This window comes from Chamaea fasciata, unplaced genomic scaffold (genome assembly GCF_029207755.1).
Source record: "Chamaea fasciata isolate MVZ Bird 193981 ecotype frontalis unplaced genomic scaffold, bChaFas1.0.hap1 SCAF_1, whole genome shotgun sequence".
In the NCBI taxonomy this organism is placed as follows: domain Eukaryota; kingdom Metazoa; phylum Chordata; class Aves; order Passeriformes; family Sylviidae; genus Chamaea; species Chamaea fasciata.
The window spans coordinates 88,744,328-88,761,688 of NW_027094086.1; the positions used below are offsets into that span (position 1 = coordinate 88,744,328).

General features: G+C 42.1%; 1 protein-coding gene across 5 annotated transcripts in view; it reads left to right on the forward strand.

Annotated features, from left to right (window-relative positions):
• The window catches only part of PHACTR1 (phosphatase and actin regulator 1), a 304,928-nt gene that overhangs the window by 11,584 nt on the left and 275,983 nt on the right, over nt 1-17,361 (forward strand). For all 5 annotated transcript variants that reach the window (XM_066188313.1, XM_066188338.1, XM_066188331.1 and 2 more), the window contains 2 exons: nt 1,930-2,076; nt 3,701-3,847. In XM_066188313.1, the coding sequence (XP_066044410.1) occupies nt 1,930-2,076; nt 3,701-3,847 (294 nt within the window). The remainder of the gene's footprint in view (nt 1-1,929; nt 2,077-3,700; nt 3,848-17,361) is intronic.

The following is a 17,361-nucleotide window of genomic DNA, read 5'->3' on the forward strand; positions in this document are numbered from 1 at the left end:
TTTCCATTCTCTTTTATCTTCATTACTGTACTTCCCTATTACAAGGGAAGAATGGTTTACAGCCTAGTTGCAGTGTTTACTTTAGCTTAATCCAAATAGTTGACCCCATTAAATCAATTTCAACTCCTGCCCTTTGCTTTTACTTCAAATTCAAATGCTAGGGTAGAAATGAGCAAAAACTTGAAAGAAATCTATTTAAAAACAGAAAATAAGTAAGTTCGACCAGAAATAACCTCTACCTCCAGCAACACAGATTTACTTGTTTAGTAAACTACATAATACTGCAAATTGAAAAATAGAGCATGACAGCTTTTGTTAACTCATGCTAATTATATGCTATCATGCCTAACACCTTAGTCAGATTTTAGGCATCTGAAAGCTACTGATTGACAGGTCTCATTTGAAACTCTAAAAAACTTTTTAAAAAAAGAATCACAGTTAGTAGGTTGCAGAATATGCTCTTAGTCACTATCAGTCATGCTCTCCAGTCCCAATGGGAAAATATAATTCACTGTTAGTTATTTGAAGTGTGATGCTTTACAAAAGCCCTGAGATAAAAACTCTTACTCTAGATAAAGTCCCAAGAGCAAGAAGCATTTAGGGTTTAGGCTCCTAGGCTCTTACAGGGTCTTACATGGTAGTTAATGTTAATAGGCCCACATTACGGGTAAGGACGGGCTTTCAAGCAGAAATTCTCTTTCCAATTATATATGAGCTGGAGGAGAAAGTACTTGTGCGTCGTCCTCATGCTTTCAGTGACCAGCCACATCCCAGCTAGCATTTGTGATAACCTTTATCTACTCAGAGAGAGAGTTTAGGTGGATATATTTTTAGAGGCTCTTCTCTTTGTGATTTGTAATTCATAGGCTCAGTGTCGAAAGCATTCAACAGCCACTCATAATTTCATTTCACACATAAAACACCTACATTTAAGGGACATTACCAAGGCTGTAAGGTCCAGAGCTAAATACCTAGGCAATGCCCAAATGAAGGTTGCCTCATCAACATTAATTCAGTCTCCTTATACATATGGATTATAGTAGGGCTTCTAATTGCATGATGACAGCCATTTTTTACTATCCTACCATTTGCTTCATCAGTGCATGGAGTGGGCAGTGTTCACTTAATGAGCCAGTATTAAATATTTTGCTTTCCCCTCCTTGAGTGCATGGCATCAAGTCATTTAAATCCTGTTCAGAAGATAGAAATCTTAATTTCCTCATAGGTTTTTCATTGGTGTTTCACTAAAGTATATGAATACTTTACAATATTAATGGATTTATTTGTTCACAGAATTCCTACTGAATGAAAATTATGTTTCTCCCTGTTCCACAACTAAGAAATAAAGACATAAAATGATCAAGAGTAAAAAGTAGCTGTTACTTTTAAATGCCCAAGATGAGACAACAAGAAACGGAGTTTTGGAATAGCTGCATCTTCTCAAGAATAAAAATCACATCATGTGTTCCAAGTACAGCTTCCACTGATATCTGCAAATTAATCGACCACTTAAATATTTCCACTAGTCAGGTATCACAGCCTCAAAAACAGCATTCAGGAAAAGAGAGACTGCAGCTATTGAGAAGTTGAGATAAGAATTGTTTTAGTGGCAAAACTAGGAACTTAGAACACGCAATCTGCGGCAGCAACAGAGCTGTAACCTATGTCTTTGGGGCCAAAAGACAGCAATCTTTTCTTGGTATCATTCAGTGCAGCCCTTAAATTCTGCAGCATGTAGAATATAAGGCAAGGACTTTAGAGCAAACAGCCTGTTCTACTACCTGCCACAGATCATCTCCTCCATTGAGTGATTTTTCCTTCTCTTTTCTAATCAGTTTTTAAATTATTATTCTGTTTCTACCTCTTCCTCCCCCTTTCTATTTCTCTGTTCTCTTCCTATTCTCATCTTTATTTATTTCTTCTTACCAGCTCGTCGGGCAACTCTTCTCACTGTGCCCACTCTGGTGACAGCAACTTCTGAGGATGACATAGACCGGAGACCCATCAGAAGACTCCGGTCTAAGAGTGACACCCCTTACTTGGAAGAAGCTCGGATCTGCTTCAACCTTGATAATGGTAAGACCACACCTTCCCTAAACAGCATATGATGTTAATTAAAGCCTTCTTTTTGAGACGCAGATGGACCAGATGGTACCTCCTCGTTCACAAGCGATGTGATGGTTTACCAGACATCCAAAGATGCCAGGGCGGTCTAACTACAAGCACCTGCATATGTATGAACAGGGATCGTTTTCAAAATTCTCCTGCAAGTGCTAACTAAAACTTTTTCCCTGTTTTAGCTGGGGTGAGCTAGTGAGATCACACCAAAATAGAACTGATTTGCAAACAAAATATATCTTATCCATTCCAGGCATCCAGAAAAACGAAAGTTCTTGAGAACATTTATGAAGGGATTACAGCTAACAGCAGACTTCAGCTAAACCCAATGTTACAGCCATTGAAGAACATGCAGCACAAGCCAAAACCTCAATAGGACTGATTGGCAAACATGTAACAGGAAACTCTTGACTCTGCAGGAATGAGTAAGAGAGCCGTCCTTCAAAATTCAGACCAACTAGTGTTACTATCACGGCCTTCAGTTAGTGAGCCCCAACATTCCTTCCCTGGTCTTTTTTTCTCATTGAAGTTGATCAAAACAAAAGATTTTGGAAGTACTGACAACTTAGTGACTTTAAGCAGAATAGTTTTGTTTGTTTGTTCTTTTTTTAAAGGCCTGAGTTAAATGGCATGAGCTAGTACACTCTTAGGCACAGATTTTAACTGTCTAACTCTTACTTTACATAGTGCTTTTGTGCTACCCACTTTTTTTTAATAGCATTTTAAATTATTTATATTACACTAACCAACCGAAATTAGAGCCCTAAAGTGGCAGGCAGCCTATAAACCACAGAGTAAGAATGTCTACATATAAAGAGCTGATTACCAAACAGAGAAACAGAAACAAAACACCGAGCCCAGTTTGCAGCCGGAGAACGGAGTCTCTGGTTTTTGCAGATGGTCACATTTTTCTCAAAGACCTGCCGGAGCGACTTAGGAAGGCGAGCCCGTGGCTTGGAGTGCTGGTCAGTTTCAAACGTTGAGTGCAGGTTCCTCAGTCCCCCTGGTATTTTAAACTGCCAAGGTGTGGCACACTATCCCGCTTTACGTAATGGGTTTGCCCAAGGAAAGAGGGCAAGGAGGTGAAGAGATGAACCATTAGACATCCCACTAAGTCCCGATGCAGCTGTGCTGTGAGCTCCGGACGCCCTGGGCTAGACGGGAGCAGTTCAGGGCGCCGGGCTTGCTGCGGGCTGGCACCTCTGCCGGCCAGGCCCATCGGCGGCGTTTGGCACCTCAGCCGGGACCTCCCCTGAGGGCGGGAAAGGCGCTCGGCCGGACCCTGCCCGGGGCGGGGACCGGCAGCGCCGGGGCCGGGGACACCGCTCCGTCCCCCGCAGCGGAGGCGGGCGGGACCCGGCAGGGGCAGCGGGCAGGGCCGCCGCGGCCGCTCCCGTCCGCAGATCCTTGACGGGTTTTCCCTGTCTCTCCCCCTCCCTCCCTGCGCTCCTTTCTCCCTTTCCCTCTCTCCTTCCCCGTCCTCCCCTCCCCCTCCCGCGCCTCTCTCCCTCCTCCTTTCCCCTCTCTCCCCCTCCGCCCCCTCCTCGCCCGGCCGCCCCGCGCCGCCGCTCGCCCTCGCCAGCTCGCCGGGCCACGCTGCTCACCGTGCCCACATTAATGGCGGCATCTTCCGAGGAGGACATCGACCGCAGACCCATCCGCCGCGTCCGCTCCAAGAGCGACACCCCCTACCTCGCCGAGGCCCGCATCTCCTTCAACCTCGACACAGGTGAGAGGCGGCCCGGCCCGGCGCGACCGGCGGCGGGGAAGGCAGGGAGGGAAGGGGCCGCCCCCGCCCTCCACCCCTGCCAGCGCCTGGGGGCTCCCCGGGCGCCGCCGGCCCTGCCCAGGTGCCCGCGCCTTCGCACCTCGCCGGCCTCCCCCGGCCCTGGCCCGCGGACCGGCTCCCCCTGCCCCGCGCCTCGCACCTGGGCGAGCCGGGGGCCGTCTGCCCTTCTCTGTTCAGCCCCTCGAAGCTGCCCCTCTCCCAGAGCGCCGCCCTCTCGCCCGGCACAGCGTCGTGGCGCATCCCCACAAGGCTTCTGCACTGTCCCTCCTCGCCAGGTGCTGGCGTCCCTCCTGGAGACGCTGCCCTTGGTGTTTTGCAAGTCTCCCAGGCTCGCTCTTTGCCTTCTTCCCCTGATGGGTTTGTGCCTCAGAAGTGCAAGGAAACTTGCACCTGCATTGTCCACTTAGTTTCACAAGATCCCCAGTTGTCTCAGCTTTGCCTTTTGGGACTTTAGATGGGCATACAGCATGATGGTTTCTACCAACACACCTCAGCTCCCTGCATTCACCTCCTCCTGCCTGTTACTGGGATGAACCACCTGCAGTTCTCTACCTGACCTTTCCTTCCCCTTTCTCCACTACTGTGCCTTCCTTTTTGCCACCTCTTCCTCATGACTCGCTTGAGATTTAAGCTGTCCTCTTCAGTTCATCCTGCACATGATGAAACTATCCTGTTTCTTTGCTCCTAGGCCTGTGGTTTTCCATCCTTTCTTGACCTTTCCTTACGAGCTCTGTCAACAGCAAACTAACTACACCAGAGGTTGCTTGCTCTCAGAAACAATAGAAAAGAAAGTTCTTTCTGCTGGTTCTCTGCACCAAACCAGACTTCCTGTTTGGGAAGGTGGACAGCATGAGGGAGGATCTGTAGCCAGCAGTACTGCAGCCTCCCTCATGTCCCAGCAGTAGCACACAAAATGACCCAACTGTGTAACATTCTTTGATGCTGAGCCTGTCAGCTCACTGCCAGCTGTAAAGGGAAAAGAGCTGCCTTAGAGTTGCTGCTTGCCCTGCTGCAGTCTCTCCCATCCCTCCTCCCCCTTTTCAGCTGGCAGAAAGTTGGAGATGGCAGAGATGCATTTTATTCTCCATTTGGGGATGGAACAGATTCCCCTCCCCCTCCCATTATCCCTGCTGCAATTACACCCTTGGTAATGGCTGATGCGCAGTTTGGTTTTGCCACTGACACAACGGTTGGTTACGTTGTATGGCATGTCATTATTTCTCTCGGATCATGACTTCTAAAAAATTACCAAACCATGGGTAAGTTGGGTGACATTCCAGGGCACAGGCTGGAGGACTGTGCCAAGTGCCAAGTTTCAGCTCTATAAAGAACTGGAAGTGAAAACAGAAAGAGCATCGCTGTGTGTAAGGTGTAAATAAAAAAAAAGTCTGTGTATGGTTATTTGACTGCTGAAATAACACTGTGCTGACTTGTGTTCTCTCAGGTAATGTTATGACATGTAGTTATAAATAGATAAACCAGTTAAGAGCAAGGCACCTTGAGGTCACCTGGTGCCTCACATCTCTATGCTGAGCTAGACATGCTGTCTTTGCTTACAAGTCCCAGAGGATGTGCAAGTCTCAAGGTACCTCTTTCCTGCAATCCACCAAAGAATTTGGTGATTACTCTTAGCTTCCTTCTGTTCCTCCCCATGGCTCTCTATAATTTGGGTCTTTACTTGCAAACCTGGGAATGGAAATCCTTAAGAAAGAAATAATTAAAAGAAGCAGCACTGGTGTATCAAGAAATATAAATGAAAAATGTTGTAAGTAGTGCAAGTGTGTGTTTTCATTAATCCATCTGGCAGTGAGTAGTAAAAAAGCCAAAATTGCTTAGCAACCAGTATTGAGTGAGTGAGCCAAAAAGCAAGTGAAACGTGCCGCTGATACCCACTTCATTTCTGAGCTGTTTGGTTTACTCTTCTGTTTGCTCAGAAAGCACGAACCAAGCTGCCTGGGTTTGAGAACTCTCTAGTCTGCGGAAAAAGCCACTAGAAAATGTGTTTGGCCACTTTTGCTCATAGTTGGTAATACCACACAGCTCAGGCTTTCCTTTTGAAACTTATTGTTTAGGAGGTGCAATGTTCTTGCCTTTATTTGTTTGGCTCTGTGTGTGGGGAGGGGGGCGAAAACACCCTTTTTCTAAGCCGACCAGGTTTCCATTTGCAGTCTCGTTGCTGGTGTCTCTGCCGCTGTGCCACAGAGGGTACCGGGTCGCCCTCGGTGTCCCGGGGCCCCGCGGGCGGAGGGGCCCGACCTCCTGCCCGGAAGCCCGGGGCGCTGTCCACCACCCCCGGTGCTGAAGCCGCTCCGCCGGGGGTGGAGGACGCGTGTCCCGCCTTGCCTTGTTGTCCCAGTCTGTCCGTTTGCTGACAGCGCACGTGTGTGCACAGGGGTGTGTTTATCTCTTTGCCTGTGCAGGGGGAAGATGGTAGGAAGGAAGTAAAGCTGTTTCTTCAGCCCACGGTTGCAGTCGAAGCTAAAGTGGTGCTTGGGGCGCAGGAAAGAACTTCTTCCTTGTGTGCTTATTGCTTGTTTCCATAGTGCATTCCATATCTACTCTTGCTGTTCAATCACTGCTTACAGAGCTATTTTTCCTACAGCTGTTACGAGTCAAGCTGCATCCCCCAGTCATTGTCTTCTGTCAGAACATGGTCAAAGTTTGACTGCAGCATGCAGCTGCTGCTTTGCTGTATTGGAATTTCAAATCCACTTTTATTAATGAGCCATTTCCAGATACAGTGAATACTGCTCTTCTCCACCCTTAATTGCAACCACTAGTTAAGAACTATCAGGTTTTTATCTACTTCAGCTGTACATTATAATTATACCATTACTGCTGTTATCTGTATTGTTGAACAACTGAGATTGCATACAGAGTCAATTATACAATTTGGTTATAGCACATATTTGGTCTGGGTCTTTAAAAAACACAATTTGCAAGTGATTAACAGTGCAGCTTGTACCTCCCCTGTCTTTCAATTATATTAACAGCTCTGCTTTGTTTGTTTTTCCAAAACATACCAATTTATTGTGTTTGTTGCTATATATTGATCAATTAACTCACAATTATTACCTAGCATGAGTTGACAAATGCTGTTCGATTAGTTGTGCCTGGTACGGTTTTTTGTCTGGTGTTCCCAAACTGATTAAAATACCATGTTGTTTTCCAAACCCAGGTTTATTCTCTCTATTATTATACATATGCAAATCCAATTAATCTGAGTTATGTGCTCATATCAAGAGGATAATACTTCCCAAAGGATTGAAATTACCTCTTCTGCCAAAATTAATGTAGCTACGTAACATTGTAAAGCGATAGGCAACTATAAATTCTTTTTCCATATTTGATACTAAATCAGTTCCATACAGAAATTATTTTTTTTATTTTCTCTACAACTTCCTCCAGTGCAACGCTAGAGGAATATGGAATATGCTCTCACTTTTGCGTGGTGGTCTTTTATTTTCTTTATTATGATTAGTAATCTGGTGTTGCTCCATCTCTTAACATCCATCTTTGTCTTTTCATACACATCTTCTTAAAAACAGTTTTCAAATTGTCTTCCTAACTTTCTGATTCAGGCATCTAAAAGCTAATCCCAAATTACTTCTGAAAACTTGTCCATCTGTGACAGTTGCCCAATAGCATCATCACTTTCCTGGTCCTGTGCCAGCTGATAAGTTCAAGTGGTTTTTATCAGTTTTGACCTGTTACAGGTTTTGGCTGAGTTCTATTCTTCCTGTTGCAAAATACTGTACTCTTTAAATGGCAGTGCATGGTATGTAGCTTTCAAGCTTGATAAATTGGCAGAGGTGATGACTGATAAGGAAATAAACTGCTTAAAAGTCACTAAATTATCCAAGATGTATGAGCTTTTCTCCTGCCTCACCCTTCATGCAGCTACTTGGGGAATGCCTGTCAGAATTTTATTGATGTTTGTTAGGTAAGTTGGGGGACTACTTGCACTGAGTTGATCTGGTCATGTTCTTTTAGGCTTTCAAGTGTCAGTCATTATTGAAGCTATTTCTATATACAGACAGATGCTCTTACTCCTCCCTAGCCGAAAAAGAGTAAGCTTTGCACTGCAATTGTCTGCAAAGCTGATTCTAGCGAACTCACTTCTTGTTAAATGGTGCAAGAAGCTGTCTATATCTCAGCTCCTCAATCATTCAGGGCAGTCACCGAATGTCGGCCTTTGTTTGAGCAAGGCTGATTGTCTACTTATTTAACCTGGGAATGGAGACTCAGGGAGAAAGCAAGCCAATGCCTTGGAGTAGGTGTAAGGCCAGAATGACTGCAGTAGCTGTACTAAGAGTCAGAAAGAATTAGTTTCCATGCTGTGAAATGGGGAGAGGGGAGATTTTGAATGTGAATATATTCCTCCCACCCTGACTTCAAAGTGTGTACCAGTGGTGCAACCAAACAGAAGCCAGAGGAGCAGCAGGAGGAGTGCAGGAGCTGGACTCTGAATAGAGAGAAGAGGGAAAGAGGTAGCAACAGATAGGACTCAATAGAGATGGTGCAGCCTGTGCAAGCCATGGAGCCCAGCTGGCTCGCTCAGCCCCTGGAGCATTGCACAGATTTTTAGTGCACTGAAGTCACTCAGTAATCTCACTGAAGTAGCTGGATCCTCAAGTGATTTAAGTCATTTGTTGACTTCAGCCAGGGATCTGAGCCAGACTGTAGAAATATACATCTCTGCTCCCCTTCAATGATGAAAGATCTGTTTTATCTCTTTGTGGTATGGAGCCACATGTTGTCCTGGAATGTGTTCTGGGAAAGCAAAGCTGAGAGGGAAAGGACTGAGTGGTTGTGCATAATTTTGCCATGGGTACAGAAGAAAGGTCCTTGTGTGTAGAAAGGCAAGTGAACTTGCTACCATTTAGTGTTCTTAAGCAGTGACGAATAAATCACACTGGGGAGAGGAAAAAAATCTACGTCAGCCTGTGTTAGTGCTGCTGCAAGCAGAATTAATTCACAGGGTGTAAAAAGGGAGGAGGATCCTGGCAGAAACTGCTGAATGGCTGAGACAAATGTTCGCAAGCTGGGAAATGTTCATGGTCGGCTGTTTCTGTCATGCAGAGCTGGTGGGGGAAAGCCAGGACACAAAGGGTGACTGTTAGTTTTAGATGTGGGAATTTACCCGGCCTGAACTGGGCACAAAGTTGAAATCAAAAGTGTCTTACATTTTCAGTATCCTGGCACCTTCCGTGCTCTGTTTGTGCCCTAGGGTTTCTTGCAGCTTTCATGGTAGGCTGCCTCACTCTTACTGTTTGTACCTCTGTATTCACTGCATTATATGGCTTTAGAGCTATGCAGAATACTTTTCAGGGATCAAAATGATGTATGATTTTGCTTCCTAATGGAAAGATAATGTTATTTGTGTATTAGCCTCATATATGTTGATTTGTCTGGAAGGATATGATACATTTTGCTGCAGTGAGCAAGGAGGAGCTTGTGAACTTTATTTTGTTACTTTATAAAATAAAAAAGAATATTTATATAGCTCACTGAGGTGGGTAAATTGTAAATAGGTGAAAATAAAGTGAAATTACTTGACTGGATTTTCTGCAGGAAATCTCCATCCCATTAATTTTTAATTTTCTCTAAATCCCATCATTTTATTTAAAAGTCTGTTTTGAAGTTGCTGAGTTTGCCCCTGGTCATCCTTACAAATGATTTAACACAGTTAATCATCTCTGCAGTCATTTGAAATGCTATCACATTTGGAGTTGTGTTATTTCTTCCCTGTTTATCCAGTGTTTGAATGTATCTGTAATAAAATACTCTGCATGGTTTCATGATATATGAATAAATGCTCCCTAAAACTATATACGAATTTCAACAGCTTTGGGTTTATGGACCTCACAGATTAGAAATAATGTGGAAAGGTTGATCTGAAGGACATAACAGTGTTTTTAAAAATAGTTTTAAATTATGTTGGCTTTAGGTTTTCAGGTAGAAAAGATTGGTCTCAGGAGAACAGGGGAGAGAGAAATAGGCAGTAGTAGGCTTTCTAATACGTGTGGGAGGTTTTATTAATTTTTGGAGAAAGATTAGTAAAAATGCTTGCTTGGAAAATTTCCACTTCTTGCTCTGCTCTAATCACTCCCTCAGTTTATTGTCATGGAGATCCATGTCATACTTAGGAACCCAAATCGCAGGTTTTGGCAAAGCAATTCTTAATACCTTTATAAAAAGGACCTGAAGAACTGGCCTCCTTTGCCATCAGGTGTTGCCTTACAAAACCTTGTGCCTGCACTTTAACTGACTGATGACTGATAGTCTTAATGCTGCTTAATTTGGAGTATAGCTGGAGATCAGATGTATGTCATTCATTTCCTGGCTGTTTTCCAGCCCTGGGAGCATGAGTACACATTCCAGGAAAAATGAGCATCCAAGCTGAAAGCCACCCTTCATGTGGCAAAGATAGGCCATTTGAGATAACCTGCCCTTCCCAGGGCTAAGTGCACTGGCTGAAAGCACCTCTGTATCAACAAGCAGTTTAGAGAGATAGAGGACTTATCAGCAACTGAGGTTTTAACTCTTGTACTTGACTTTGGAGACTTAAGACTGTGACCTTCACTGAGTGCCAGATAGGAATAAGTTTACATGTACTCCAAGTCCTGTTAAATGGGAGAGATGCCCTTGCTTCACCAGCTGTCATCTAACAGGAATTTTTGATGCAGACTTGAGTGAAAAAATACGACTGAGGACAGTTTGAAGGGAAGGGTGAAGTTAAAATGATGGAACTGGCAAGAGTAAAATGATATAAGATCCATTTCTCTGAATGTTGGAGATGTTCTCATGTTATGATATTCTTGTGGCACTGCACATATGCATCATCTTTCTGTGTCGGGGGGCAGCTGATACACATGCAGTCAATGGCATCGACACTGCTGTGAAACAAATGTGGCAGGGGATGGATGGATGGATGGATGGATGGATGGATGGATGGATGGATGGAAGGAAGGAAGGAAGGAAGGAAGGAAGGAAGGAAGGAAGGAAGGAAGGAAGGAAGGAAGATATGTGCTTGCTTTGGAATCACAATGATGTCTTGTAAAACTCTCTGCAGTATGTGTGACTTTAAGGCTGCTGTAGTTCTTTTTTATTAACTCGGTCCTTCAAGAAAATTGATGTTGCAGAATCTGCCTGGATAAGAAGTTCTCTCTGTGTTTTTCTTGATGATCTTTTTGGGTTAACACAACCAAGTACATTCCTGCAAACTGGGAGGATGCAAAATCTGTTTTGTTTTGTTCTGTTTTGTTTAATCAGGAACCATAATTTTCTTCTTGGAACTAGGTCTTTAAGGAAACTGCATTTTTCCAAAACTTCAAAATTGGCAACCCTGTTCAGAATTATTAGCTGTAAAATCTTGTAAAAAGAAAAGACCTAATCCTCAGTAACAGGTATAATTAGCTTTAATGCTTAATTACTCTGAGTCAACTAATTGGTTTCATTGGGACTACTCAGAGTAATTCTCAGAGCTGGGCATGTAAGCGTCTTCAGAATCAGTCTTAAAGTTGTTTGTAAGTTTTCACAAAAGTCATTAGTCCAGAAAGAATGTCCTGGACCGTATGTTTTCAAATAAAAAATGTCAATGTTAATGAAATATTGTGTTATAAAAGTTATTTCTTGTGCTTCTGCTTTAGACCATAGAGTCAGTGTGGAATGTTTTACTTCCATAGTGAAATTAAACTTGGCTGCCTTCATGCCTTCTTGGTGATGAATCTTCGTGATGGTGTATCTCTTGTGGATAAGGTGCAAAAAATGTCACTTTTAACATTTTCATCATATTAATGTGATGCATTTTACATGGTAATACAACTTCTTGATATAGTCCACTCAAATGTTTTCTTCATTCAGAATACTATCGGGATAAAATTACTTATAATCATGCAATAACCATTTTTAATCATGCAATTCTGTTGCCTTCATTTATAATGCATTGGTGGTCTTATTTTATATTGGTATGCTGAAGCCACCGCTAGACCCCCACTATATGGTCACCATCCCTAAGTTTCATTGTAGAGACAATGTTCCTGAATATTCAAAAGAAGATAATTAGTGCCTTTACTGCAAACTGTAATAATTTTTGTATCTTGAAATTCCAGTTCAGTGTATAAGAATGTGAAGATGGTGCCCAAACAAGAATTGGATGAGTAGCAAATTCAGCAAGAAAATAGGGAGGCAGAGCTGAAAACTTAAATGTTCATGTTTCTTCTGCATTCCAGATTCACTGTGGTTTCATTCTGGTTATGAAGTACATAAGACTGGGGAAGCATGTGACTAGAGCTTGCACATACTTATGTTTTTATACACTGTATGAACACACATCATTTTAATTGCGATGGATAGCAACTGCAGTGCATGTTTTGGTTAATCAGAATATTCTTGCTATGCATAATTTATGTTGCAACATCATTTTTACGGTTAGTGCATACTATCCTTGGACAGACAGACATCTGGTTAATAGTTTATCAGCAAATTAAATACTTGATGCATTATTAAAATGAAAGAGAAATTTCATCAGGGCCAAGTTTAATTCTATGCTAGAATGTTGGAAAGTTGTATAAAGCCTGACTCAAGCTTGATGCCCCAAATTTGGGAGGACCTGTTTTGACTGTGGCACTTGTCTACCAGTGTGTGCTTATTTCTGCTCTGTGGGTAAAAGGCTACAGAGTCTACTGACAGATTTGAGAACTGACTGGGGGGTGTGTCCTTGGGAAGAATGTTCCTATGTTCCCTCAGTCAGTCAAGTGTTAAAATGGTGTTAAGCCATCAGAAACAGTGTTAAAAGACTCCCTTTAAGCTAGTCCCATTTTGCTACAGCTTTGCACTAAGCCATAAGAACCTCTTTCAGAACAGAAAATATCCCCCCAGTTAAGAAGAAATGGGAAATTATTAGTTATAGTGCAGTATTCCTTGAGAAGGAGATTACTCCCATCTGACATCTGTAATGGTCCTTTGTTTTCCTTGCTGAGATCACTGATAGTGCAGTTTTCATACATAATATTTTTCTTCTGTTTTCTCTGTTTTCTTGCACTAGAGAAGTGCTAGAAACAAATGTGGAGACCTTGACAAAGCTGTGCTTGGTGCATGAGGCATCTGTAATGTTTGGAGGAGAATGCCCAGCCTAGTTGCAGGAGCATGTGGGTGTGAAAGTCATGCTGTGCAGTGTGCTGGGGAAGTGGTCTGTAGCTGACTCTCTCATGTGAGGTCTCAGCTCCTGGCTTCTGTGGGGTTGTGTTGTTGTTGACATCTCTCTTTTCCTGTTGGCTTTTCCATTCTCCAGTGTTTATCAGGGCTATGTATGTGGGCAGCAGCAATATGTTGGCCTGCAGCTTCCTGAGGGCTGTGCCTGCTGTCTTGGCAGAGATGCCATACCAGCATTTAAAACTCTAAGTTGGGAACTATAACTTAAATGGTCACCATGCATCCTTAGGAGCTCTGGTAAAGAGCTAATAATCTACATGGTGCTTCCATGAACCCGGTTAAGGCAGTCATTCCCCAGAGCAATGGTCACTCCTCTCTGCATGGAGGCTGCTCTTCTGGTTGTGGGTAGAGGTGGTTTATTGAAAATACCAAGGTGGAGAGTTAGGAATAAACTGCATTAAGCTGCTAATGAGTAGTCATTGTTTGTATTTAAAGCCGTTTAGCATGTTCATCCATTCATGAACAATTTAATTTTGTCTTAACATTTTCTTTGTTCATCATCCTTTATGACTTACACTACACATTAAGGCACTTTTTAGATGTGCTGAATGTTTTTCCAAAAATCGTTAGAAGTTTTTTTTCCAAAATTACTTTTTTCAATTTTTTTTTTCTCACAATTACTTACTACGTTGAAGTAGCCAAGAAAAAAATGAAAAGTAATTGATCATTTTAATTTTCTCTGTGTGGAAGAACAGCAAAATCTTTCAAAGCTAATAAGAAAAAATTAACTGGGGCTAACTAATTACATGTAAAATGATAGCCTGTAATTATAAGGCAAGAAGAAATCAATAAAGCTCGATTTGTAATTTAGTCTTATCTCAAGGCTCAGAAGAACAAACCATTCTGTGAGATAAATTTTATAAGATTGCTTCAAATAATTTTTTTGAGCTAATTAGTTGATAATTTTTTTTTATTATTTTTTAAAGAAAACCAAATAGACATCACTTAATAACCTTGGACTTTAACCTTGCAAGCTTTCCCCTCTGGAAGCAGTTGGTCTAACAGCTTTGTCAATATTGAAGGAGAGCCAAGGGCAGAGTGGTAAAAATATTTGGTTGAGAAGTATCGTTACACAGATGGAACACAGCTTTTTGTTAACATGCTTCATGACGTAGTAGTAAGAAACCAGGGGAAAGAATCACCAAGATTAAGGCAACGCAGGACAGGGGTTGTCATTAAAACATGTCAGGGCTTACTAAACTTAACTGCTCACAGTTAGTGCTGCTCTAGGCAGCAGAAACATGATGTTAGCAGGTACCCACCAAAGTGGTGGGTACGCCCAAGGAGGAGCGTGCGGGGACCATCTGTTAACCAGCATGAGTCTAAAAGGCTTAAAGTGGGCAGCAGAGGGATCACTCTAGAAATTGTGCAACTTGCTCTCTCAATTATGCAAGTCAGTGGCAAGTAGACAGATCCCATGCAGTTATAGGTGTTCCTTCCTGCATTGTAGCTGTTTCAGGATATGTTTGTTCCGTGGCTTTTGCCAAGGCTTACTGACATTTGTAGCCAATTCTGATTTAAAGAAGCACCTGGGGTTGAGAGGGAGGAAAATGCAGAGCCTGCTTCCTTATCATTTTGAGATACATTACGCTTTTAAATTTCATTCTTTCCTCTGTTGCTAAAATAAAACATTGTATTAACTATGTATCAGTGTGTTTAATAAGGCAACACTTAGCTTTCATTGCCACTCACAACAGAAAGAAAAAGATTGTTATCAGCAAGAGGTAGAGGGATATACTGAAGAAGTGAACGTGGGGACACTATTAGCCATACATAAAATCCAGATCTGTTTTAGCAGAACATCATTCAAAACATCTGACTCCCATGCAACTTTCTGTTGCTGTGTTAGAAAACATTTGGTCTTGGTTCACTTACGTGGGACTCTGTGATTAAGTGTATGTGTGCAAGCGAGCTTTAGTCTACTGCAGCCACCCGTGTGTGACCAATTTCCCTTGTTGAATGGTACGTTGTGGGTGGTTTGTCTGTGGGAACTGGCTGTTTTACCCCTTTTAGGATTTTACACTGAATTTAAGACAGAATTTGAAAGTGGATTAAGCAAGAAAATGTAGGTTGGATCTTGAAGAAGGTATTCTTAGTAGTTTAGACAATATTTGTGTTTTGGTTTAGCTGGTTTGCCATCTTAGAAAAAGATCCAGGACTGTATATAAAGGTGGCCCTCATCTATTTGTTTTGTTAGGTGGGAGGGATAATATTCCTGCTGCTCACAGCATGACCCCTTAACACGACTCCATTATTCAGTGATTACAAAAACATATCTGTTGTCTTTCCCCTTCAAATGTGCCCTGAAGGCTCCAGGATAAGTAATTTCCAACCTCCATGTATGTCCTTTCCATGAGGAGGAAGCTCAGAAGACCTTGAAAGGATGCAGAAGGAAAGGATTAGGATGGTGAAGAGGACCTGTATTGTGTCTTTCTGCAGCCACAGGGGTTTTAATAAGTAAGCTTAATAATTGTATTTGCTAATGATTTTTCCTTTCCAAATTTTGAGACATTTTCTGGGAAGAACGGGTGTTTACAGTGTAAGGGAGAGAATGGCAAAAGTGGTTTCAACCATTCAGTCTCACTTTTTTTCCCTGCAAAGGATTTTTCGACTGAAGAAAGGTGTTCCTCTGTGCTAGAACTGAATATGCTGGTTTTTGGTTTTTCTGCCTAGAGGACTGTATTTTTTAAATGTAATGTCTCACATTGCTTCCCATAGGACATTGCCAAACCAGTTTCTATAAATCTCTATGCATAAAGTGTTTTATGTGAGACAAAGATATTTTTTCTTGATAATTTTTTTGCACCTCGCTGTCCAGCTGCATAGGTATTTAAGTATATCCTTAGAAGTTTGTATTCTCATCTGCAAATGAAAACCTTGAGTGCTGATCTCCTTCTTCTGACGAAGTCCTCTGATGCTTTTCCCTCAGGAATCCTTTTCCTTAATTCTGTGCCATTCTGTGTGGTAAAGGGGGATGCTCTCTCTGAAGGGCTTATCCTCTCTTTGAAAGTCTGTGTCAGAGTCATCTTTCTTTTGAGATTGGAGAATGAACATGTTTGTAACATGTTCCTCTGTATTGATATTCATACTGGATAAAGAAGTAGAAGACTACAAAATTGAGTGAAGGTTCCTTTTCAACCCCTTGTGTACTGGCACAACAGTACCCTGAAACTACACTGGCCTCAGAGCAAAGAATAAAGCATACATTTTGTGCACAAAAGTTTCTTATGTCATTGCCATATCTTGTTGCTGTGCTTACATGAGTTATGCTGTGAGGATTTGTGGTGTGATTGCTATTACATGCACCTCACCTTAGAAACCTTTTCCAGTATCTTCATAATTAAGTAAAAACTATGTATTTGGAAATTTTTTTCAGGCTTCTTTCTCCTCTCTCTCCCCTCAGAAAAATAGTATAAAATAGGAGCAGGTAAGTTTCCTTTTAAAGATGTTTTCAAGTACTTCACAGTGGCCTGAAAACAAATGAAAAGTGTTCAGAAAAGTACGTCTGACTGTTTTCCTGTTCTTTTAAATAACATGTCTATCCTACAGCCCTCTTATATAATAAGATTTTTAATCCCAGATGGGTAGGGAATAGTTATCTGCAGCTCTGCTTATTTTTTTGCACTCTATCAGAATAAGTCTCCCAAAACAACCCTTAAATGGTTGCAGGGTAATTAAGGTTCACTGGTACAACGGTAACTAGATTCTATATTTAATTAGTCTCTCTGTAAAGTAGAGTTGCTGCATCATATTTGAAGTACTCTTGGATGATATTAATGAAATGTCTTACAGGAACTTTAGCTTGATGATCAGTGCAGTTAATATTTAAATTTTCTGCAAATTGAGCTTCTATTGCACAGATAATACAGCTTCTGATAGATCAACATTACAGCATCCTTGTTCAAATAGATATATACTCCATTACACTTCTGTAGCCATGGGAAAGAACTGCTGCCTCACAAATGGCTTACTGTGACTCTGGAAGGACCCAGTTCAGGAAAACACTGATGCATCATGATTCATCATTAATAAACATTAGAAGTATGTTCTGAATTCTTCTCTAATTTGCAGAGGAAAATCTGCTCTCTGGAGACCATAATAGAATCATAGAATTTTTTGGGTTGAAAGGGACCTTTAAATATCAATTAGTCTAACCCCCTGCAATGAACAGGGAAATCTTAAACTAGATCAGGCTGCTCAGAGCCCCATCTAGTCTTACCTTGAATGTTTCAAGGGAC